This window comes from Danio aesculapii, chromosome 9, assembly GCF_903798145.1.
Source record: "Danio aesculapii chromosome 9, fDanAes4.1, whole genome shotgun sequence".
Lineage (NCBI taxonomy): Eukaryota > Metazoa > Chordata > Actinopteri > Cypriniformes > Danionidae > Danio > Danio aesculapii.
The window spans coordinates 9,690,035-9,716,410 of NC_079443.1; the positions used below are offsets into that span (position 1 = coordinate 9,690,035).

The window sequence follows — 26,376 nt, forward strand, 5'->3', positions numbered from 1 at the left end:
TTTGTTATTCTATAGACAAGGGTTATATAAACCTGTTTCTGAAGGGCCACTAGCTGTGTTTGGTATAAAGTATAATTACAGTAATTCCATTCACAAACATTAAAATATTACTTGAAGCTGTTAACACATCACGCATTACTCATTTCTGTGGCTACACAATCAACACCTAAACATTAGGGCTGTGCAATTCTTCAGGATTTGATTTTGGATCCCAATGATCAAAACAAAAACTGTGTAATCAATTATATAATCACATGCTTATTCTTTTGCCTGTGTTCTGAATCATGTACACTTTTGCCCTTCTTGATGCGTGAACTATCTCTTCCTATACAGTTGGCGATGCAAAGTCTGTATAGGCGGTCTGGTGGCATTTAAACATCAGTGAGTGAGGAGCAGAAACAGAAGCCTAACAAAAGTGGTAGAAGAAAACCCCCTTGTTAGAGAACAGCCCTTTTCACAGAAGCGTTTTGGTCATTTGGATGGCAAGTAAACAAGGATGACATATTCTCTTTGACACCTGCTTTTCAAATGTGTCTCTTTTGTCCGTTTTTAACCAATTCCCTAATGAAGGGGGGTCTGTGGGCATATGCATGTCGATAGGGTTTCTCTGATCATTCCCACTCAGTTTATGAATGAACTCAGAAGGCAGAGAGAAGATAGTTTTTTAATGTCTGTTTGAATGCATTTGACTACATGCGCATCTACACTTACTCAACTACAGCAATCTGATTGAATGCATTTTCGACCACCCCTGGGTGTGTAACTACTTATTCATCTGGCTTGAAAAGGTATTAGTACTTTTTAAATTTGTTATGGCACAACTGTGAGCAAACTTGTTATGGTGTGTTTTTATTCTTTTTTTATTTTTAAGCTACTTATATTTTATTTATTGCTTGTTTTTAAGAGATTGTGGACTACATTGTAATTCTGATTTGTGTATTTTTATGCTATTTATACATTTGAATATGTTATGTTTTGTGGAGAATTGACTGTTTTGTTCAGCAAATGTAGCTTATTTCCAAAGTCGAAGAGTAATTGTTTACATTTTTCTGGATTTCAATAGTGATATTAATCATTTCAATAGTGAAAATATCATGTTTTTTTTTTAGTTTTTATATTCGAGCAGTCTTACTCAACATAGTGCCTGAATAGAATGTATGGTGATCAGTTGCTTCAGTGGTCATAGCACCAAAAAAAATTTAATAAAAAAAATCCAGGTTACAAATTGTAATTATCATCTGTATGAGGATGTGATTGCATTTTACTATGACATAAAGGTAGCTGACTTGTAATGCATCTCCAAATGTACTGTAATTAAGCACTTGAACTGGCTAATCACAGTCTTCACTCACTAGAAACCCCTAGACAAGTATGGAGTTAGAATTTGCTGGGCATGAATAATAAACTCTAAATGCGCATGCATGTTCTGAACACAATATAGTAGTTTTATCCTGAATTGTTATCGACTAGCATCACACATGCTCTAGTTCTGTGAATTCCTTCAGTATCGTTGGTTATTAAACACATTTCCCTTGCGCCAGATGTTCCTAATGCATAATCCAAGTGCACAAACACACACACGTGTTTGAGGGGTGTGTCTGGAGCTTACCCCCGCACGCCACACATGCTTGATCCCTCCACTCCAGAACAATGCGGCAAAGCCCTCAAAGTTTGACCTTTCGCTGTGAATGGTTGCCGTGCCAACAGCCGCCGCAGCAGATGCCGAGAAGCCATTTTTACTCTCAAACCCTTTGACCCGCAAAAGCGGCAAACTACCATTTGGTTTTCCCATGCACCGAGGGAGGGGAATTGATTGAGCGTTGTCTTTCGTAGCTCATATTCAGTAGCCTAGATTGTTATTGCATTTGATGGCTGTATTAAACAGGCCAACAGGAAGCGATTAGCCCTTTGTGGCTCATGTAGTGGGCATTCCAGTAAAGGGAATGGTGAGCATCATGTAGTTGTACAGCAGTAATGGGGTCATAGAGTTCCTCAGCAGTTGGCTCTGTAGATGATTGTGATGTTCTGTGGGTTTATGGTGCAGGTACAGAGAGCTGGTGGACACCATCATCACTGACAGGAAGAAAGCAACCGCAGAGGAGAAGTGCCGGCACATTCTGCTGCATTGTAAACTCCAAGGATGGCAGGTGAGTTAACAAACATGTCTACTGTGGGGAGAAATCATATGGGAGGGAGATGCTCTGTTCCAATAAATGTTGAAAACCTGTGGTGATGATGGAATTTGAAGACACCATGCACTAGGGCTGGGAGGATAAATCAATGTTTTGTGATTCACGGATTGATGCTTACATTTTTGGAATGCATCGATTCTCTCTGGAATTGATTCTGAGCTTAGTTTTTAACTGAAGATGGAGATCTAGGCTAGTTTTTATTCGTACACTCTTAGTGAGTATCAAGAAAGAGCACTTTCGGTCATGTATTTGCATCATGGCTTTTATGTCACAAGGATTAATGTAAATTGCTAACTGTAAGGACTCTTGCAATTCGCTTAAGCATTCATTGTTTGCCAAACCTTACACATACCACTGAAAAAGTATGGCTGTTTGTAAAGCATACTATCTGGTGGTCAAGACTAAGCTCATTGATTCTAGAGAGAATTGCAATACAAGAATGCGGTTGGAAGGGCATCCGTCGCATAAAACATTCAATTCAATTCATCTTTATTTCAGTAGCGCTTTTAAAATGTACATTGTGTCAAAGCAGCTTAACATAGAAGATTATAGTCAATTAAAACTGTGTCTGTCCAGTTTTCAGAATTGAAGTTCAGTTTAGTTCAGTTCAGTGTGGTTTAGTTTTCACTGCTGAAAGTCCAAACACTGAAGAGCAAATCCATCAATGCGCAGCTCCACAAATACCGAACCATGCAAGCCAGTGGCGATAGCGGTGAAGAACAAAAACTTCACCAATTGACGAAAGTGAAGGATAAACTAGAGAGAAACCAGGCTCAGTTGGGCACGACCATTTTTCCTCTAGCCAAACGTCTTAAGCAGAGCTGCAGTCTTGGCGTCCTGGGCTGGAGAGCACTGGACGTCCATCGTGGAGAAGCTGCAGGTGGGAGAGGTCACAGGCTGCTGTTCAGGCTGTCCCTTCAGGATCCATTTGAAGACTTGTCTGTTTCTAGGGTCTTACAGGAATCAGTCTCATGCTCTCCACTCTTCCATGACCACCACTGCGGCTGCTCAGGATACGGCCTGGTCCAGGATTATGGAAACCTCGAGAATATTAAAAACAGACTAACATAAGCGCAGATGCCGTTCAAATTGTCTTTAGGGAATTGTTCCCGGCTCCGGTTGCACTAAATAATGCAGACTAACAATCCTTTAGAGGATTTGCACTTCAAAAGCATCTGCCAGAGTAATTGTTGGTTCATTCCACTGTGGCAACTCCTGATAAATCAAGGCCTAAGCCGAAGGATAACGAGAGAGAGAGAGTATTGCAATGCATTCACAGTTTCTAAATGATTTCTCTATTCCCAAAGCATCGATTTATTACCCCAGCCCTATCATATACATGACAGTGTCAGACCCAAAACACTTGCAGCAGTACATCAGCAGAAAAGAGCATGTCTAGTAATAGTAGCAGAGATGTCAAAAAGGGGTGAGATCATGTTGGGTTGTTTTTTTTTCAACAATGTTTTACAAAATTCACCTAGTGCAACTTCAATTCTCATCTACTTTACTTGAAATGCCTAATTTTGACCAAAATGAAAAACCACATCAGATTCATTCTTTGTAGAAAAGGAAAATCTTAGAATGTAACTAATGATGTACACAGCTGTATCTATGTGTATTACAGAAACATCAAATCCAAAATGCCAGAGAAGAGCAATATTGATGCTTGATTTTTGTAAATCAACATTATGATTATTTGTGTTTGCTGTGCTTTAGCTTAGCAACAATCTCAAGTCAAAGTATTCAACTCAACTCAAGTAAAGACTGCAGTATGTAGATTAGTGTGCTGCCTGTGTAGAGTGTTTTAAATAAGTTACTTACAAGGGTTCATAGCAAATACTGCTTTGGCTGTCTACACTAAACAGACGGGAAAAGCGAGATTTTGTCAATTTAGTACAGTTTTTACTCAGATTTTAACACTAAAATGTAAAATCAACTTAAAACAATAATGCATCATTTTTACTTTTTAAGACAAAGGTTGATATTTTAGATTGTATTTAAATAGTACTGCTTGCCACAGTACTGGCATTATCAGTTATGTTTGATGAATGAACAAACACTATAATCATATACATTCTACAACCTAAATGCTGCTATAACCTCCACCTTTCAGCACAGTGGTTACAACCCGATGTCTTTAACTCTTGTGCACTGTTCAAATTTACTAACTTTCATTATGTTCGGGATGAAAACATCCAGTCAATTTAACCACTGTAAAAATGCTAAATTTAACTGCTTTCAATATTTTCAAAATATTGTTTTTTTTCCCCCAAACCAGTGATATCCTTTATGAATTTGGCAATTAAAGAGCTAAAATCCTGTAATTATTTAAAAAACATTTAGTAGTTTTGATCAGGACTGATGTTGATTAACAGATTTATGCAAAAAAAAGAAGAAAAAAATATATAAATCTGATGCATTTGTACAGCAGTTTAATTTAGTGGATGTTTTTATCCTGAACATGACAAAAGGTAGTAACTTTTCCCAGAGTGTACTCTTAAGTTTTTTTTAAAAAAATGCAAAGTATTTTCCTTTAATATGTGTCAAAATAAGATTTGTCACCAAAAATCATTCCGCTAGCTGAAACACAGAAAAAGTTGTGGCCAAATTAAGAGTGGATGAAAATATCTCCAACAGCACATAAGGGTTAAAATATCTGAACAATAAATACAAACGGGTCTGGGCATTTTTCAAAATGTATCTTAAATATATTTAAACAATAAAGTAAACTGAACAAGCAGAAAAAAAAAAAATTCATTTATGTATAAAGGCAATACACCCATAATGTGCGATTACCTCTTTTCTTCTCTTGCGCAGATGGGCAACAGCAAGGTTTTCTTGAGATACTGGCAGTCCGATCACCTTAATGACCGCTGCCATCAACTGCACAGGAAGATTATTATCTGTCAGAAAGGTAAAATGAACACTAGCGATTATGTGCTCATCCTTTATGATCTGTCAGCGGCTTTATATTTTGACTCCATCATCTGTATGTGTGTTTCAGTGATGCGTGGCTGGTTGGTCAGACAGCAGGTGCGTCGCAGGCTCACATCTAGGAAACAGGAGCTCTGCAATGTCCAGCGGTTCCTGCAAGGGGCTGAGGACCTGGGTTTGCGCACTTATGACAGCCTGGTCATTCAAAACGCATCCGATATCGCAAGAGAGAATGACCGCCTGCGGGGTCACATCAGTGCTCCACCACTGGGAGAGCGACCAGAACCTGTGGGCAAAGAAGAAGATTCGCCTAAGAGGTGAAACTCAACACACAAGATTAAAAAAAATAAAACATCAAGTAGTAACTAATAAGCTTCGTTGAGATTACACAATTTTTATTGTCAGTTAAGACAGCCAGTGTGTCATATGTAATTTTGTCTAGATGCTATCCTAACATGTCATGGATACCAAATATGCCAGACTACAATCCGTCATCGCGCAATGTCTACAACACGCATTATATCATCAAGAAGTTGCATAAATTATGAAGGTTTTGGTTATGAATGTAACAATTCACTATGAGCCGCTTAAAAATAGATTCAAATATGTGACAATTTAATCCAGTAGAAATGTTGAACAGATGTGAGACATGTTTTGAACAAAGGGGGCACTGTCTTTACAAGCACAAGCTCACTTCACCTGCACATCAGCGGTGAGAAAAAGGTAGGGCGGCATAGTAAAATAAGTGGTGAAGTGTGCCAGACAAAACACAAACTGTGTGCAAATACTGCAAAAAGACGTATACTAACTTAGAACAACGAACATGACGCACATAAACTGTCAGCGCAGTGAAAAACCACTGTAACCGACATCTATACGCAATAAAATGATTTATTATCCAAACCACGTGGACTGGATGATTTGCAGCTCAGCTTGCTCTGATGAGTGCTACGGAGATCACACAGTGCATCAGTGTTTTCATAGCGAATGTGTGACGATGTTTTTCAGACTGAAAGAGAAAGTTGATCGCTACAGAAGCAGGTATTAGATTGTTTTATCCTCTCGTTTTTAGTGTATGCATATTTTTAATAATTTGTTTATTATTATCGAATATTTAAAAATGTTCAAGATTATCTATTCTTAAGGGATACTTAAAATAATTAATTATAATCAGTATTTTGTTTTTATGCCAGTGGCCAGGCAACTGGATCAGAGGGCCTATTGGCCACCTCCGTAACACTGCTCTCTGCTTTAAGAAAGGCTTTCCTCTCCACACCAGACCTCTCAGCCCCAGTAAAAGTTTTCTCATCAGCAGGGGACATTGTAAATGTGCAAAGACCTCAGTTTATGCCAGAAAATATAGATAAGCTGATATTTCTTTTTATAAATGTAAAATCCCAGCACAGTCACAGTTTTAGTTTGTTTATATTAATGAGTCTTCTTTAGTTTTTATTATTATTATTATTTTTATTATTTTTTTTTAAAAATAGCAATTTAGTTACAGCAGGAAATAAATTATTTAGCAAAAAGTGTGCAGCCTTTAAGAAAAAAATTAAAGAATTAAATGAAAAAAAAAAAATTAAATTTGTTTCAAATAATTTTGTAAAAAAATCGTGACTACATCGTATCGTGAGTTTAGTATCGTGAATCATATCGAATCGTGAGTCAGGTGAATCGTTACATCCCTAGTCTCAGTAATTGTCTGATTAGAGTTTACATGGTAACTCCTTGGTATGGGTACTGAAACTCAGTACTTTATCAATACCAGTGCTAAATTATAAAAGACATTAACGGTTCCGCTATCGGTGCTGGAGAATTATAGCTACATAAACGTTACCTACAGTAGCATAATTTAACTGACCAACCTTTTCTAATTTGCGATATTTGATATTCGACTCGTATGCTTGCACTAAATAGAGTGATGATGGTGGAGAGAACCAAACGGTCAAGAGTATGATTGTATTTCACACAAATTAGTATAATGTTAATAATTTAATAAACAAGGTTATATTTACATTACGGTTTTCTTAAACATTTTTTTCTTTTAACATTAAAAATGTCTTTACATCACTGTATTTACAAATAGATGAATCATTATTAACTATGCTTATAAAGAAATTGTAAAAAACACCTTATTTTTACGTTGCAAGAGGCTCCAAAACTGTATTACTTTTAATCCCAAACACCGTTAACTCATGTATGTGAATATGTTAATGATAAATCATAAACATTAGGCACAGTGGTTAATTTAACTGCATTTTCAACTCAAAGTAGGTATTTTCAAATACAGGGAGCACAATAAGCCAAGAAAGGTCCCGACTTCTGCCAGAAAAGGCAAACATGTTCATTTTTCTACTGAAGAATGGTTAAAACCTGATCATTTGCAGACTACCTGCATGCTCCAACTGTGTTCCTTCAAACCATTACACACTCTTTTTCAGGAGATTATTTACTTATTTAATTTTACAATTATTAGTTTCCTTTAATTTTTCATTAAAAAACTAACAATAAAATAGTGTTGTTATTTCTGTTCAATTACTTTTTTGGGTTTTAATTTTTTTCTTAAAAAGTACCGATAACAGTACCTTTAAAGTACCAAACCGATAAGTGGTATCAAAACAGTAGTAATACTATTAAAACCTTAAGGTTACCCATCCCTAGTAACTCCAGTACTCACCAAGCTGCAGAAGTGCCTCAACTATCGATCGCTGTAATAACACATTTGCCTTTTACAAATCCCCACAACACCCTACATCCAGCTAATGGTGGAATTTTGAATGAGGATTTAACGATCTCTTTAGAATAGGCAACATGAATTTCTATATAAACATCTCAATTTAATGCAATATTAAAAGCAGGTAGTGCAGCTACAAATGAGGTAATAAGATTGTTTGCTTGTCAAAGGTAGAGCACACTCCTGTCTCTACTGTTTAAGCAGATATTGTAATAAAACTCATATCAAACAAATAATCGAATTCATATTGGTGTCCCTTGAGGGATTGACATCTTTTGTCTGCTGAAATTCAATCTGATTTGGCAGCTCAGATCTGTCTGCGCTACTGTGAAACTTCCTCTTGAAGGATTATATTAGACACACTAACAGTCTAAATTATATTGGAGTGTCTGGTTATATTAGACACTGCAAAACGTGCCATCTTCCACTCTGGTTGAGGAACCTATAAAAATTCATGGGATATTTTATTGGTTCTGCTTGTTCTCCTCTTGCAAATAAAACAGGAACAGAGTGAGCCTTCATTTGTCATGATGTGAGAAGTGTTTGCACTTTTTGAAACTTTGTGGGATTTTAGCAAAAGGAAAAACTGGTCTCTGAGGTAAGTTGTAGAAAAGATGAAGAAAAGCAAATAAAATTTTTTTCCATTTTCTTGATATACAGTACCTAAAACTGAACACAATCACTGTATGTATGTATGCATCTATATGCTGTATATATATATATATATATATATATATATATATATATATATGTATATATATACATACACAGTACAGTACAATACAATACAATAGTTTTTGCCGTCATTGTGGTGCAGTGGGTAGCGCGATCACCTCACAGCAAGAAGGTTGCTAGTTCAAGCCCTGGCTGGGTCAGTTGGCATTAATGTGGAGTTTGCATGTTCTCCCTGTGTTCGCGTGGGTTTCCACTGTGTGCTCTGGTTTTCCCTACAGTCCTAAGACATGGGCTAAAGGTGAATTGGGTAAGCTAAATTGTCTGTAGTGTATGTGTGTGAATGAGAGTGTTTGGGTGTTTCCCAGCATTGGGTTGCAGCTGGAAGGGCATCTGCTGTGTAAAACATATGCTGGATGAGTTGGTGGTTCATTCTGCTGTGGCAACCACGGATTAATAAAGGGATTAAGCTGAAAAGAAAATGAATGAATGAATGAATGAAATTAGTATTCTTGTTTTTTTTTGTTTTTACTTTATTTCCCAAGTGATGGGATATAATTTGAGAAAGTATTATCTGTTTTAGTTGACTCTAATACATGCTTTTTAAGGTCAATATTAATAGCCCCCTTTAGAAATATGTTCTTTTCAATTGGCAAAAAAAAAACTATAAAAATAAATGTTATCCAATGACTTGCCTAATTGACCTAGTTAAGCCTCTGAATTGCAAGTTCAATACTAGTATCTTACAAAATGTATGATGTGCTATCATCATGGCAAAGACAAAATAGTCATAGCCAGTGTCCTTGTATCTGTGTTTGCACTCAGTTAACAGTGGTAGGTTCATTGAATTGATGACCTTCACAGCCAATCACAGTAATTTCTGTTAAGCAAGTAAACACAATAGCAAATTAACAGTGTATAAGAATGTGCTCAACAGCGCTCAAATGTTCACATGAAATTTCAGTATTGATTGGTATCTAATTTCATTATCGTGGCAACCCTAATGTTTATAAACAGGTTGAAAAATCTTTAAAACAATAAACAAATTTACAGTAGGACTTTAACTGTATTTAGCTAGTAGTAGTGGAAAAGGGTATCAACATTTCCTAATGAAGAAAATCTCAAGCAATACATTTAAAGAGATTTTTGTTTTTATGACTACTAAAAATCATACTAATATATCTTTATTTTAACTATTCAAACATGCACAATTTAGATTGGCTTGTGTATACGCATTAATAACTGTTGATTGATATCAGTGGAAAGCGTAGCTTAGCATGAAGCTATTTGTTTTGTTGTTTCACAAGAGAATGTAATGAACATACATGCATGTATTAGTGTCCATTGAGTGCTATATGACCATCTGCTCTTATGAAGGGGGTTGGCTTCTTTTTTTTCAAAACACGCACATTCATCACATACATTCACTTTTAGAATCACAAATGAGGGAGGTGCCAGGTGACTGAGTGATGGGGGTTTCATAGCTAATCTAGATGTGGCAAACTCAATCAGCGAGTCAAGAGGAGCTCCATGCTGCTAATCAGAGAGAGATAAGACCCACCCCCCACTCCGGGTTACTAAAATCTCCTTAGGGTTTTAAGTCACTGTAACCCCCTACCACCCCCTGTTCCCCGAACACCATCCACCCCAACACACTAATGCCTTTTCTCCAAGAACAACAGATGGTAGACCCAGATTAAAAAGGAAATATCAAATAAGAGTGTGCGTGTCAAATTACGGAATTACAGGAAGCAGCTTAGATTTAAACAATCAACAATGTAAATAATCTTTTGGGGCTTTGGTTTCTGTTATCCAATTGATATCCATTAATGTGATGCTAATTTGTGTTATCCTTAGGTATCATGAGGATAAAAAAAGTCTTTAAAGGGTTAGTTCACCCAAAGAAATTTCCTTTGAAACCCCCGAGACCTTTGTTTGTCTTTAGAATGCAAATGAAATGAATGCATTTTCCATAGACAGGTTCTAGACTCATTTAAAGTCCAAAAACCATCCTCAAAAAAAACCATATGCTTTCATTGGAATATTAGCAAGAGACAAGGATACTTTTGCTCACATAAAACCAAAAAAATAATGACTCGCTTTGATTGTTTTTGTTTCAGTGTAAGTATATTGCTCGTTTACATGCAATGTGCAATGACGTTCAAGTTTCACTTTAAATATCTCAATTTATGTTTTGAAGATGAACAAAGGTAATAATTTTAAGTTGATTATTCTGTGATTTGATGTTTTTAAAATTTTTACTTGCTTGACAACCCATTCCAGTTAGTGTAGTACAATGAAATCTTGGCCCAGATATCAATGGACAGCTTGATTTTATGAAGGCTGAGACTGATCCTCACCTTCACTGCCTATCATGCTTTGAGAGGGCACATGTGTGTCTAGACTGATAGTGAGTAAATATTTAAAAATATGAACATATGAATGAATAATGACTTGCTACATTTGGGAAATGGTAGAAGACAACAGAATAATACCAATTAAGATGAATGGCAAAAATAGCACTAGAAAAATCATGCTCCTTTTAAATGTGTGTAATTGTTCATTCTTTTGTTTAGGGTTGTTGAAAAAAGTGGGAGAGGTAATGATGTGGCCAACCGTGGGGGGAACCGACCAATCCGGCATTTTCGCTCCAGCTCTGTGCCTCTCCCCCTGGTAATGGACAGCTTGGTACACTCCAGCATTGGGGCATCAATCAAAGCAGCCCTTCAGCCTGCACCACATTGCACTGATGAGGGCAATGGAGGAAGCCTATCCTCCCCACGAAAACAACCTCCTCCCAAACCCAAACGAGACCCTAATACACGTCTGAGTGCATCGTATGAGGCAGTGAGTGCAGGCCTGAGTATTGCACCCAAAGACAGCCCTGCTGAGGGTCAAGCCTCTCCGTCGGGAAGCCCACCAAACACCCAGCTATCTCCCTCTGATCGTATGTATAAATATCCACTCAAATAGGCACTACACGGCCAAAAGTATGTGGAAACCTCCACAAGTAGAAATTATGTACTGACCTGTAAATGTGTGTACTGACCTAATGTATATACTTTTTAATAATTGTGATGTTCAGATGTCCACATACTTTTGGCCCTGTAGTGAACATTTCGTTAAACAAAGCAAAAATGTCTTCACCTATCTCAATATTCAGTACTGTTCTTGGCATTTCAGGGAATTGATTTTTTTTTTCTCTTTCCTTTGTAACTCATCCATCATCCAACTACGCCTCTAGCTTTAGCGAAACCACGCCCTCACAGTGATGACTACAGCACCATGAAGAAGATCCCACCCCCTAAACCCAAACGCAGCCCTAATACCAAACTAACAGGCTCCTATGAGGAGATCTCTGTACCCTTCCCTGCACGCCCCACAGACATGAAACTTGTCAGCCTCGTACGAGGCGGCCACTGCTTGGGCCTTATCCAGCGAGCAGCATCTGCAGATGGTCCCCATTCTTCTGTGCTTAGTCTCTACCCCTGCCAAGATGAAGAGGATGTGTATATTGAGATGGTAGGGGCTTCACGGGCCCTTAGTCTTGCTGACACTAATAGCCCAGAGCCAGGCGAGGCAGTATACGAAGAGATGAAATACTTCCCAAATGACGAGATGATGTCAACTCCAGTGGTGAAACCTGAAGCTGTCAATCCTGTACCTGCCCCAGTGCTAGAAATTAAGAGGCCCGTGACCCTGATTGAGCAGTCTGGCACCCTTGGAGGAAAGCAGCAGGGCAAGGATGGGATGCCATGTGACATCCCAGCTCCATTCCCCAACCTCCTTCCACACCGTCCACCACTTTTGGTATTCCCTCCATCTCCTGTAACATGCTCTCCTGCATCAGATGAGTCCCCTCTTACCCCTCTTGAGGTGAAGAAGTTGCCAGTGTTCGAGACCAATCTCAACTACAGCAGTCAAGATGGGGGCAGCCCACTGTCCCCTCAGTACACCCGACAAAGGGCTGACTCTTCCCCAAGTCTTTCCATCTTAATGCCAGACAAGTCCACACCACCATTGACTCCTCCTCCCCCTCCTCCCCCAGCAGTACTTCCACCTCCCTACCGCCCCCCTTCTCACTTCCCCTTCCCCCCTGAGCCGAACTTCTTGGCTCTGACTCGTGCAGCTTCTGTGGCTACCACAGAATCCCCCAAAGTCTCACATAAAATGGGGCACGGTCTGGCAGAGACACCTCCAAGCAGTTCTAAACCTCCCTTCTCCCCAGTAAAGACGTCGCGGCCAGAGCCCCGCCGAGCTCACTCCTGCTCCTCTTCCCCGCTCCTCTTCAACCCTGCCAATGGGAGACCCCTCACCAGCCCTCTTGATGAGCTGAACACTATTTTCAGCTCTGGGCGCAGCCTTCTCCGCAAGTCCACCACAGGAAGAAAGATCAGAGACAGCGGTGAGTGAAGCCTGTACCTTTAGGTGCAATGTATATTAGGTTGTTGTAATTATAGTGCTGTTTGTGGCAACAGTTCTTAGACACTTCCTATATAGTTCAGCCACTTAGACAAGCAAACCAATGTTGAAAGGACCGCAAAGCAACGATATCTGCACAATTCTTATTAGGTACATTCATTTCCCCCCATAAAATTAATGAAAATTAGGTCCAAACAACAATATATAAAATGAAGAAAGTCTAGAATGTTTAGATGTACAATACAAAAGTAATTCATACAGCTTTGAATGACAGTTTAAATTGTTTTGTGACCTATTATTTTGAACAGTATTATTACACACTCCAGACAAATGAATCACAGGTTTGTCTTGAATGACATATTTTTATAGCTCAAAGGGAGTTTGTTCTAACCAGCACACGTGGCATGCTTAATTTGCTACAGTAGAATTAAAATAGTCTTGTTGAATTATAGAAACTTTCCCAGCACTCTTTTGGTTAAATGTCATAGCATATAAGTGGTTATTGAAAGGCACATCCTGTTTAGTATGGTTTTTCTGGACTTATTCAGTGCCAAGCGTTGTGTTTGTCAAAAACAGTGAGGTCAATGATGATAAAACAGGCATTTACCATAAAAGCCACAGCACTCTCTCTCTCACATACCCATTCAGATGAAGACAACGTGTTTATGCTAGATGGTGGTTTAGACTGTATTTTGCATCTGTTCTGGATGAATTTTGTTACAACACCACAGCGACCTTCTTCAACAACTGCCCTTAAAGGTCTAAACAGAGGCAAAATGATCTGGAATGGTATTCACCCATGGAGAAACTAATATATAAAGCATATTAAGTAGATAACCATTTAAGGAAAAGATCAAGAGTTAAATGTCACATCAAAATAAAATAATTTAATGAGGAGGCGTTCATAGAGAGGGTATTGGGCGTGTGGCACCATTGCCTCTGCCTCTTAACCTTTGTATTTAATTAAAGACCCTTTAGCTTACATCTACTTACATCATGGATTTATGAGCATGGGTCCCATATGACCCTGACCCACATATGCAAAATAATTACTGTAAATTGTGTAAGAGGCTGAATGTTGTTCCGCAAAAATGCAACTGACAACTCTAGTCTAAATAATCTGCATGCATAAATAGTCCGCATGCATGGTTATTTGCGCCTGAAGGGCAGCATAAAAGCCATTTTTAAGCTGTCAGACATTTTCAGACAATCCGCAGTCTGTGGTTTGTTCTTCTTGCCAAGATCATTGAAAATCCATACAATTAACTTACCAACTACTATGACTAATTGCATCAATCATGATTAAACTATATATAGATGTAAAATAAAGATAATTTCAATGATTTAGACTCCTTTGAGTGCCTAAAAGAATTGCAATGTGATGTGTCCGTCTTGTGTGGAAAAGCATTATCTGAGATGTTATGAAGGCATGATCAATAGTCTTTAATTATTGGGTGCCTGTACTGTATACAATAATACTGTATACCAAAAAAGGTAAACACTGGCTATTGGGAATATTTATATAAAATTCAAATTTTCACACCACTGTATACATACACTCACCGGCCACTTTATAGGTACACCTTACCAGTACCTGGTTGGGGCATAGATTCAACAAGGTACTGGAAATATTCCTTAGAGAATTTGGTCCATGTTGACATGATAGCATCACGCAGTTGCTGCAGATTTGTCGGCTGCACATCCATGATGCAAATCTCCCATTCCACCACATCTCAAAGGTATCTATTGGATTGAGTTCTGGTGACTGTGGAGGCCATTTGAGTACAGAGAACTCATTGTCTTGTTCAAGAAACCAGTCTGATGATTTGCGCTTTAACATGGTGCGTTATACTGCTGGATGTAGCCATCAGAAGATGAGTACACTGTGGTCATAAAGGGATGGACATGGTCAGCAACAATACTTAGGTAGGCTGTGGCATTGACACAGTGCTCAATTGGTACTAATGGGACCAAAGTGTGCCAAGACAATATCCCCCTTGCTATTACACCACCACCAGTCTGAATTGTTGATACAAGGCAGGATGGATCCATGCTTTCATGTTGTTAACGCCAAATTCTGACCCTATCATCCAAATGTCGCAACAGGCATCGCAACAGACAACACATATATATAACAAATTCTGACCCTATCATCCAAATGTCGCAACAGACATCGCAACAGACAACACACACACACACATATATTTATATATATATATATATATATATATATATATATATATATATATATATATATATATATATATATATATATATATATATATATGTGTGTGTGTGTGTGTATCAAATAGAGGATTTGAGCATGAACCACCTTTTTAAGGTCATGCCTCAGCAACAAAGGTAAACACTTTTTCACTATGTAGTTTTGGATTTTGTACCCATAACAAAAAAAAGCATTGATTTAAAAAACGGCATGATGATTTTACTTGTGTGGTGTTTGACAAATATTTTATTTTTTAGTTTGATATGAAACAATATAGATTGACAAACATGCAAAAAAAAAAAATTCAGTAAGTGCAAACACTTTTTCGCACCACTGTGTGTGTGTGTGTGTGTGTGTGTGTGTGTGTGTGTGTGTGTGTGTTTGTGTGTGTATATATATGTATATATATATATATATATATATATATATATATATATATAAATGTCAAAACAACAAAAAATATATTTCTTCAACGTAAATCCTGAAGAAAAAGTGTGTGTGTCAATGTCTTGATTCAGGTTGTTGTAAAGGGCACAGGGGGTATTAGCTCCAGTCGCATAAATATTACATGGACAAGAGATGATGTAGCTATGAAATATTAAATATCAAAGTCTCCAGGTCTGCTGACGGATGTGAATCACTGCTATGTGTGCACATCCCCAGAGTAATGCGTGTGTGTGCGTGTCTTAGGACTCACACAGTGTCATTCCAAAGCAGAGGAAATTACTTCTCGCATTGCTGTACACGAGTGTGTCTGTGAAATGAACAAAACATTAATCTGTCATAATAGTTGTGAAAGTGTCATGCTTGAGGAATATTTCAAAGGAGGTTTACAAAACAGCTCAATCCTCACATTGTCAGTTGATCAATTTACAGAAATCTTCATTCCTATGGCGGGACAATTGCTCAAATTTTTTTTGCCCTATTTTATAAATATTACTTAAATATTATTCTTATTGTGGACTACATGCATTGTTATACATTAATGCAGCAATACATTATTATTATTATTAGTAGTAGTAGTAGTGGACCAATATGATAAAAAAACATATAAACGCTTATTATTTATAGTATTATTACTATAATTCTACGAATATAAAATAACAATAATTTATGTTGTTATTTTTATTATAATATAAAGAAAATGAATGTTAAATCCATAACAATAATAAAAAAAATGTAAATCTATGTCAGTTTAAACAAATTTCTTTACCTTCCACTAATAAAAAGGTGTTTAATTAGCCCCAGAGCATCTCTCATTCTGTGATTACTCAAAAATGCTGATGTCCTGTGTAGTGTAGTGTGACAGTTTCATCAAGTAAATACATGTCAGCAGGAGTCCAGACACAAAGCTGTGGTTAATGAATGTCTGACAACCACAGACACTCAGAACATGAGTGAGAGCGTCTGTAATGGAAACAAGGCTTAAAAGGGGCCACTCACACCCTGAGCTATATCCATCCCTGCGGCCCTCAGATCCAGCAGACCTGCATACCGACAGGCTTAAACATCCACCGCGTTCCGGTCAACGTCACCACACGACTCCATTCCCACAATTCCTGACCCCAGCAGCTGCAGAAACATTATTGACTTGAGGTGGCAGGTGTGAACATGATGTCACGTCGTCACCGAATAGGACCATTACTTATCAAAAGTTTGAGATCTGGTAGATTTGTTGTGGAAGAAAGATTTTCTACTCACCAAGGATGGAATGTTTTGTTAAATGAGCAATTTCAGATGAGTAGCAGTGCGATATGGCTGTATATCGCACTGGTGGAAGGTGTGAGTTGTCCCTTAGTGTCCCACCAGTTGGCTTAAGCAGGTCGCACACCGGAAGTGCCGCTCGGCGCTGCGACACGGCGCGCACATGACAGTTAAAAGTATCACACACCAGACGCGGACATTCACATGATATTTAACATGAAACTAATCAGATGGCGCTCTGTGGTGTGCAGAGAAATTAACAGTGTCCTGAGTCGTCGCTGGGCGCCGCGCACAGCCGCCAACAGCCACCGACTTGCGGCACCGGTGTGTGTACCCTGATAGAAACCTATGTTTACAATTCTGAAATGTATGGTGCTGCGTGACGCTACACGGCGCTTCTGGTGTGCAACCTGGTTTAGCCTCCCCACCAGTGACTGTATATAGCCATACTGCTACGAATGTGATATTGCATTTATACAACAGTTTGATAGCATAATCATGTGTATAAAAAAGATAATCTAACCCGAAAGGTCTCAAAAACATGTTTTTTTAGCAACTACTTTCTTCCGCCACTTAGTCATATCTGCAACTGATGGTTAGAAGCAGAAAGCGTTGCTACTTCACACGTCACTTTAGAGCTAGTATTTGAATGATTCTCTAGTGATAATGTGTTAAGTGATGACAAAACAGGTGATTTTGCTCACATTTTAAGATTATAAGCCTGAATGGCATGAAATGCCTTCAGTCTACGGAGATTTCCCAGTATTTCTCTGTTGCAATCAGGAGATGGCAATAACTAACCTGGAAAAAGCCAAAGCAAAGCAAACACTAGCAGATTACTATGGTATAAATACAGCACTACAACACACAGAGAAAGATTAGACATATTTACTGACTTAAAATGTAACTTACCTGTTTTATAATGATTTGTTCAGCTGAGTTTTTCTCCCTAAGGACTTATTATGCGGTCTTTGCCGCCATTTTATGGTGGAATGTCAACCATCAATTTCTTTGCTCTGCAGATGGCCGCAAACGAGCTGAATCTCCGAAATTATAAATCACTATCCTTTTTACTAATCTAAACAACTACATTCTCGCCTAAAAAGCCTCAAAAGTACATTATGTTGTCCAACAGCTGCAATAATTGTCAAACTAGTAAGCTTATAGTGAGCTCACAGCTTATATAACTTATTAGAGGGCTTATTCATCTGCTTATGAGTCATATGGGCAAAGTAATACACAATGGTGAAGAGGCTGTACAAGTGCTGTTGTTGCAGAATATTGCACGGTTATCAGCCAATCAGATTTGAGAACCAAATAGAACTGTTGTGTGTGTGTGTGTATATATATATATATATATATATATATATATATATATATATATATATATATATATATATATATATATATATATATATATATATATATATATATACACACACACACACATAACAGTTCTATTTGGTTCTCAAATATATATATAAAGTAAAAACAAAAATAGTGACATAATATTATAATTTAAAAGAATAGTATTTTTATTGAATGTTGTTTAAAAATGTATGTGTTCCTATTGTTTTATGTCATGGAATGCTTCATTTTAGTGGAAACTGTGATGCAGTAACATTCAAAACTTTAATTCATTAAGGACATGTCAAATTATGAAATATTTTATTTAAAATACATTTTTGTATGTTTATATTTTAAAAAGAACCAAAAGAAAAAAAAATAACCACAAAAAAGACTGGAGTACCGATGCTGAAACTCCAGCTTTAAATCACAGAATTAAATTACATTTTAAACTTGTTCTTTTTTCTAAATATTACATTTTTTACTGTATTTTATATTGATTCCAAACCTTTGACCGGCAGTGTAGGTCAGAGGTCAAAGTTTGATAGTCAGTGGGGGCTGATTCCCAGCTTATGTTGACATTATGTGAGTCGATGAGTTTTATTGAATGTTTATATTCCTTTCTATTCCATAGGACTCTCGAATTCCAACATTAACTTGCCAGGTCGAGAGGATCAGGGCCCGATCTCCCCATCAGCACAGTTACAGGACAAAAACGCCAACAACCACACCTCTCCCAACTCCTCAAACCCTGCACCCATTGAGAACGGCAACCAGATCTCCAATGGTAAAAACACAGATGATAGGAAAAAGCTATTTACACTGGGTCTTATTTAATACACACACACATATACACACAAACACACAGTGTTTGTCATTTGAAGTGGATCAGAAAAGTTACTTAAAATTCTCCAAGAATAGGTGTTGTTCAATAGATTTAGGGTCCACTTCAAATGTTGACTAATTGCATATTTTTATTCCTATAATTCATCTGTTGGTGAATCAGACTACACTGCTAATGACATTCAGTGGATTATTAATTTAGAATAATCCAGTTGTATGCCAATTAAACAAATGTTGCGTAAAATGTTAGTAAGCAATTATTATTATTACTACACCAATTATAACTTAATATGATAATGTCAGATCAACACACAGATCAAAACACAGCCACACAATACATGAGGGCATTGGCCAGTGTTTATCCAGATGTTTATCCACCCAATTATTCAAACTCAGTTTCAGGTCACTGATGCCACAGCCTTGCCCCAAGGTTTGTTGAGGCACAGAAAATACCAATGACAGAAATCTGTACTCTGGATAAAGTAATGTTTAATTATTATAATTATTATTATTAGGGCTGCACGATACAGGAAAAATCTGACATTGTAATACTTTGTTCTGCAGGGATAACTGTGATATGAATATAATTTCCCCTGATGCCTTGAACAGCTCTGTTTGGAAATTCATAATTTTAGATTGTTTGGGATGATTTCGTATGGCAGTGCATATGAATAAATTAAAAGCATGTACACATATAATAGGGCACAGATTAAAGTAAAGCGAATTGAAGGGAAATAAGTAATGTACAATCTAACAGTATCTAGGTATAATAATTCAACAATTAAATATAAAACAACACTGTATTGTCTTCATTGTATAAATAATGAAATACAAATGTTAAAGTAAATGATTCACTTGTTTTAACTTTGCAGTGACTCTGACAAAAAATAAAATAAAAATCACGTCTTCTGAACTGTGGTTCTTGGATGATTTTAATCCCAACTCAACATTGCAAATTCACATATTGCAATATTGATGCTGAAATGATATACTGTCAAGCCCTATTATTATTATTATTGTTGTTTATTTTATGGCTCAGTACAGCCATGTTGAGAAAACTGACTTTAAAAATCATATTGTCATTGAAATCTACAGACACAAACTGTTAAAACGTGATAAAAGGAACACTTAAACGTTTTCTTTACATTCGACTGAAAAAACAAAACCCCACTGAAAATGACAGAAAATGTTAAAACTGACAGATGCATGAAAAAAAAAACATCAGATGCTCAGGGTCTCTCTGCCTCCCCACACAAATACACACACTCTCGCTCTGCTGGCCTTTTGTCCTCTCAGTGAGGTTAATATATGTGTGTGGGGGATTAATGTTCATATTCCACATGAGGGGCTGAAGCAGAGAGTGGGTGGAAGTGTTAAACAGCCAGCAGTGACCTGAACACTCAGCCATTTCATGCCTGCATCTTAAAGATAACGGTATAAGAACTATATGTGCTTTTTCCTGAAGGAAATACTAGTGCTCGCAGGGAAGCAAAAGAGCAGTGTTAAAAGTTTAAGTACCTTAGATTGTGATGTATATGGTTTAAATCCAAATGTTAATATTATCGAACAATTCATGCAGACTTTATTCACAATTTATCGACATATGTTTTGAAAACTATAAGTTGCTGAGACTTTATACAATACTGTATAGCTCCTACAATACTGTATGCTTCTCAAGCTCTATGAGGAGTGTCATTCATGTCTGGTGCACTCAGAGGGCAATCGCCTGTGATATCATGTCATTTTGTTTTTGATATAGTTGCCCATAGTTAGAATAATATTTATAATTATTTATATTTATTGTTTTGCAGTTCATTTGATTGACTATATATATATCAGTGGATGTTATTGATGCATTTATTGGGCAAAATTGCTACTTTTTACTGTTATTCAATGTGTTTTGGTCATTATCAATGCACTGTCACTTTAATTGAGGGTGAGCAGCGCCAAAACTATCGCGGGCACCGAAACGCCTCACGCTAATGAGCTGCTTCTGCGTGCGGTATGAAAGCTCTAATCTGTTAACATGAACGGCAAAAAAAATCTGCTCGCGCTTGCGATGTGAAACAGGCTTTAGAATACCAGTTAAAGCTCTGAATTAAATGGTTGTATCATTTTAAATGCAAAATGAATTTAAATGATTAACAACGCTGCTTTGTATTGAAAATAACATTTAGGTACACTTTAAGCACATTTCTGAAACATGCCAGTTTTAAAAAACTCATCGTTTTGAAAAGCATGATCTGCTCTAATTGGCCAGCCATCCACTGCACTTTCGATACGTGAAGCATGTGACAAATGTAACAACTTTTACAATGTCCAGCTGAATCAGATCCAGGAAGTGCAAATTACCAAGCTATTCGAGCAACAATACTTTAGCAAGTTACAGCTTTTTTGCATGTTCATAGTGGTGTTTTGACAATCTCAATGACTGACATAGATTTGTGAGGGCATGTTTGAATGAGGTATTTTAGGAGGTTGTGGACTAATTTAAAACAATATCTCTTTGAGAATTGTACAAATCTTGTATACCCCTTATATAAATCAAAATGATCCTCCTGTATCCTCCTTTAAAATTGAATTTATTTTATAAACATTTACCAAGTGCTGTTTAGTGGAGAAGTTTTTTTTAACACATTGTTAAACATAATAGTTTTAATAATGTGTTTCTAATAACTCATGTATATTGTCTTTGCCATGATGGCAACACTTAATATTTTACTAGTTATTTTGTAAGATACTAGTATGCTTAAAGTGCAATTTAAAGGCTTAACTAGGTTAATTAGGTTTACTAGGCAAGTTAGGTTAATTACACAAGGCATTGGACAACAGGAGTTTGTTCTGTAGCCAATCAAATACATATATATATATATATATATCTCAAGGGAGCTAATATTAAAAATTATTTATAAAGAAAAATATATTTTCAGCCAAACTAAAACATAAAATATTAAAGCTAATATGGTGAAAATGTCCTTTCTTCGTTAAATATCATTTGTAAAATATTTAAAAGAGAATGCAAGTTTCACAGGAGGGATAATAATGACTTCAAATGAATGTACAAACAGATTGTAACACTCATACAAACACTTAAACTTACATCATTTCATCTTTTTCAATAGGAACCTTGGAAGACGAGGGACATCCGAAGCCTATGGCGTCCCAGCACCCTCAACGTTACACAGGCACATGGACAGCCACCACACTCAGGTGAAGCTCTACAACACAAACCCACACACCGGTCTGTCATCCAGGGCTCCAGTGACCCCAAATGGCAGATGTAATCATGGGTAATGAAAGTGAGAGCGGGTCCCATGTCGTCCCGGACTCAGCACTCTGCCAAATGAAATGAGTGAAGGCGTATCTGCAGATCATGTTCAGAGATGCATTAGAGGAGAGGAGCTGGTGGTGCTGCGGCCTGGAGCAGGAACAGACCCAAAGCATCAGCGTGTGCCCTCTGTGCCTCTCACAGCTCACCGTGTGTCCTGAAAGCAGGGTTACCCTCACTAAACATCAAAACTTAATGAGCTGCTCCAAGAGCTTTCTACCGCAATATCACTAGCGGTCTCAGCTGCTCTAACTGAACACTACAGTTTGACATTTGAATTGATCTACAGTACTGAAGCTGAGGGATTTTCATGAACATGACCGTAATGTCATGCTGCTTTTTGGAGATATCATTTTATTAAAATTTTTGTAAACCAATTTAAAGTAAAAAATCAAATTAAATAAATAAAAATATATATTTTTAAATTACCTATCTATCTGTCGATCGATCGATAGATAGACAGATAGATAGACAGACAGACAGACGGACAGTTGAAGTCAGAATTATTAGCCCCTCTGAATTATTAGCCCCCGTTTATTTTTTCCCCCATTTCTGTTCAACGGGGAGAAGTTTTTTCAACACATTTCTAATCATAATAGTTTTAATAACTCATTTCTAATAACTGATTTATTTTATCTTTGCCATGATGACAGTAAATAATATTGACTAGATATTTACAAGACACTTCTATACAGCTTAAAGTGACATTTAAAGGCTTAACTAGGTTAATTAGGCAGGTTAGGGTAATTAGGCAAGTTATTGTATAATGATGGTTTGTTCTGTAGACTATTGAAAAAACATATAGCTTAAAGGGGCTAATAATTTTAACCTTAAAATGTTTTTTAAAAAATTAAAAACTGCTTTCATATTTCATGCTTTCACACACACATGCACACACACACACACATCAGCCACTTTTTTTAGGTACACCGGGTTGGACCCCCTTTTGCCTTCAAAACCGCCTTTGTGGCATAGTGCTCACCACCACCAGTCTGAACTGTTGATACAAGAAAGGATGGATCCATGCTTTCATGTTGTTGAAGCCAAATTCTGACCCTACCATCCGAAAGCAGCAGCAGAAATCAAGACTCATCAGACCAGGCAACGTTTTTCCAATCTTTATATTGTGCAATTTTTGGTGAGCCTGTGCAAATTGTAGTTTCAGTTTCCTGTTCTTAGCTGACAGGAGTTGCACCTGGTGTGGTTTCTGCTTCTGTAGCCCATCTGCCTCAAGTTAGATGTGTTGTGCGTTCAGATATATTCTTCTGTACGGAGACCCAGAAGGAATGTGGATGGTGGGGAAAAAATGGGTGGAAGAAAAAAAAAAAGATCTCTCGCGTTCTCCTCGCAAAACTGTTGTTTGACAAACACTTCCTGTTCACTTCATACATGTCAACCCTCCCGTTTTTGCCGGGATTCTCCCGTATTTTACCATTCTATCCCGCTATCATCCTATCATTAAGCATTTTCCCATATTTTTTATCTTTAATGCACATTGAAATGAATTTCTATTCATTAAAGCTGTGCGTCAATCATTGCCCTTCCTATGCAACCTCTGAATCAGTTAATGCATGTATAAGTGCTGACTGACGGCCGCACTCCGTATGATAAACTGATACTAGATCAGCTTCTGTACACTCCATTTAAAGAGGAGCTAAAGTGCAGGACACTTTGGAATTCGGGTGTGTGTTTAAGCAGAGAAATACACTTAATAATATATAAATATGTCCGTCCTGCATGTTTTATTTTAAACACAACTAATTTTCTCTAAATGAACACAAACAGTTACTAAAGTAATGGAATGCTTTCATTATACACTCAAAAAATATATATTTTTTGCTCGTTCAAACTACTTATTTAAAATGAGCTGAAACAACACAATTCTTGAGATTTCATTGGGACAACTTATTTTTTATGTTCAATCCACATAAATTTGTTAGAAGTGTTAAGTTAACTTAATCAATTTGTGTTGGGACAACATGAATGAATTGTGTGGAACCCTGCATTTTTTACAGTGTAGATCTGTGCATTCTTAAAGTGACACCTCTGTTATCAAACAAAACAAGAGATTCATTTGCTGCTCTTCACTTGTTTGATAACAGAGGTGTCACTTTAAATGGAGTGTACAGAAGCTGATCTGGGATCAGTTTATCATACAGAGCCCGTCCGTCAGTCAGCGCTTATACATGCATTCACTGATTCAGAGGTTGCTTAGGAAGGGCGATGATCGACACACAGCTTTAATGAAAAGAAAGTGAATGCAGACATTTTTATATTCATGTCAATGTGCTTTCAAGATAAAAAATATGGGAAAATACTTAATGATAGGATGATAGCAGGATAGCATAGTAAAACATTGGAGAATCCTGGCAAAAACGGAAGGGTTGTATGTAGTGAACCGGAAGTGTTTGTGGAAGAACAGTTTTGGAGAGAACACAAAACATCTTTGCGAGGGAACTTAAAAAATATATTTTCCTATCACTCCTATTTTTTTCAATTTTTTCTATGTTCCTTATATTTTCCAATTTTTTCTACACCCATTTATTTCCCCACCATTATGTCCCTTCTGGGTCTCCGTATTTCTACACACCTCAGTTGTAATGAGTGGTTATTTGATTTACAGCTGCATTTCTATCAGCTCAAACCAGTCTGGCCATTCTCCTCTGACATCAACAAGACATTGCACCCAAAGACCTGCGCTCACTGGATATTTTCTTTTTCGGACCATTCTCTGTAAACCCTAGAGATGGTTGTGCATGAAAATCCCAGTAGATCAGCAGTTTCTGAAATACTCAGACCAGCTCATCTGGCACCAACAACCATGCCACATTCAAAGTCACTTAAATCACCTTTCTTCCCCGTTCTGATGCTCGGTTGGAACTGCAGCAGATCGTCTTGACCATTTCTACATGAGTTCCTGTCATTTGATTGGCTGATTAGAAGTTAGCGTTAACAGATGGTTGGACTTGTACCTAATAAATTGGCCAATGTGTGTGTATATATATATATATATATATCCCTGTTGGCAAGAGGTAAAATGTGTAACTTGTTTCAGACAGTATTGTTGATTTTTTTTTTTTTTTTTTTGCAACGTTCAAAGCATTTACCCAAATTATGTGTTAAAAAAAGGTTTGTCACCAAAAAATATTCCATTTGCTGAAACAAAGAGAAAGTTGAGGCCAAATTAAGACTCATAATTACCCCAGAGTGCATAAAAGCATGCCCAGCAGCACACAAGGGTTAATGTATTATCTTTCTAGTCCTAATGATGTTTTGGTTTTGTTTAAATGAAACCTTTACTGTAATTAGTAAGCCCCTAATTAGAAGTATAAGTTCTAAAAATAAGAATGTAAAATACCTGTTCATAAATCAAATCTCAAAACAGACATGCAGTTATAGTTAAAGGTGGCACATTTACGTGTGCTTTGTGATGCGCTCTTTTCATTTGCGATCTCTCTTTACATAATCTTGGATCAAATGATATATATGACCTTGACTGTAAATAATACACGGATGATTGCCAGTGGCTGCCAGATAAAAAGCTCCAATGAATCAAGACTGAATCTTCCTAAATGTCTAGCTTATAGATAGCTCTGACCGTGACATCCATGGCATGGCATGAACAGTATGCATTGTATGTGACTGTCAATCACTCAACCGGAAGACCGTATTAGGATCCCGCGGCCAAACACAGAGGATATGAGGTTGGCAGTTATGTGGAAAAAAAAAAGAAAATATAAGCGTGCACATGCACATACGCACAGCGATATTCAGAGCAGACGCCATCTGTTAGCATGATAGGATTGGGGACAGATATATGGCACTGTCACCTGCTGACAACAAAGAGGGAATTCTTGGATTTATGGCAGTCAAATCCTTATTTTTTAAGCGTGTGTGCTTTGTAGTAGAGAGATCCACGTATCATCATCTGAATGAAAAACCTAGCGAGATGTCTATGTAGACTGCAGAGACGCAA

The 26,376-nt window shown here is 37.3% G+C and overlaps 1 protein-coding gene across 1 annotated transcript in view; it reads left to right on the plus strand.

Annotated features, from left to right (window-relative positions):
• Positions 1 to 26,376, plus strand: part of myo16 (myosin XVI) — a 255,324-nt gene that overhangs the window by 207,244 nt on the left and 21,704 nt on the right. Inside the window, 8 exon segments of the mRNA XM_056464750.1 lie at positions 2,045 to 2,147; positions 5,010 to 5,106; positions 5,197 to 5,443; positions 11,109 to 11,479; positions 11,777 to 12,937; positions 18,864 to 19,016; positions 22,195 to 22,235; positions 22,238 to 22,282. Of these exon segments, the coding sequence (XP_056320725.1) occupies positions 2,045 to 2,147; positions 5,010 to 5,106; positions 5,197 to 5,443; positions 11,109 to 11,479; positions 11,777 to 12,937; positions 18,864 to 19,016; positions 22,195 to 22,235; positions 22,238 to 22,282 (2,218 nt within the window).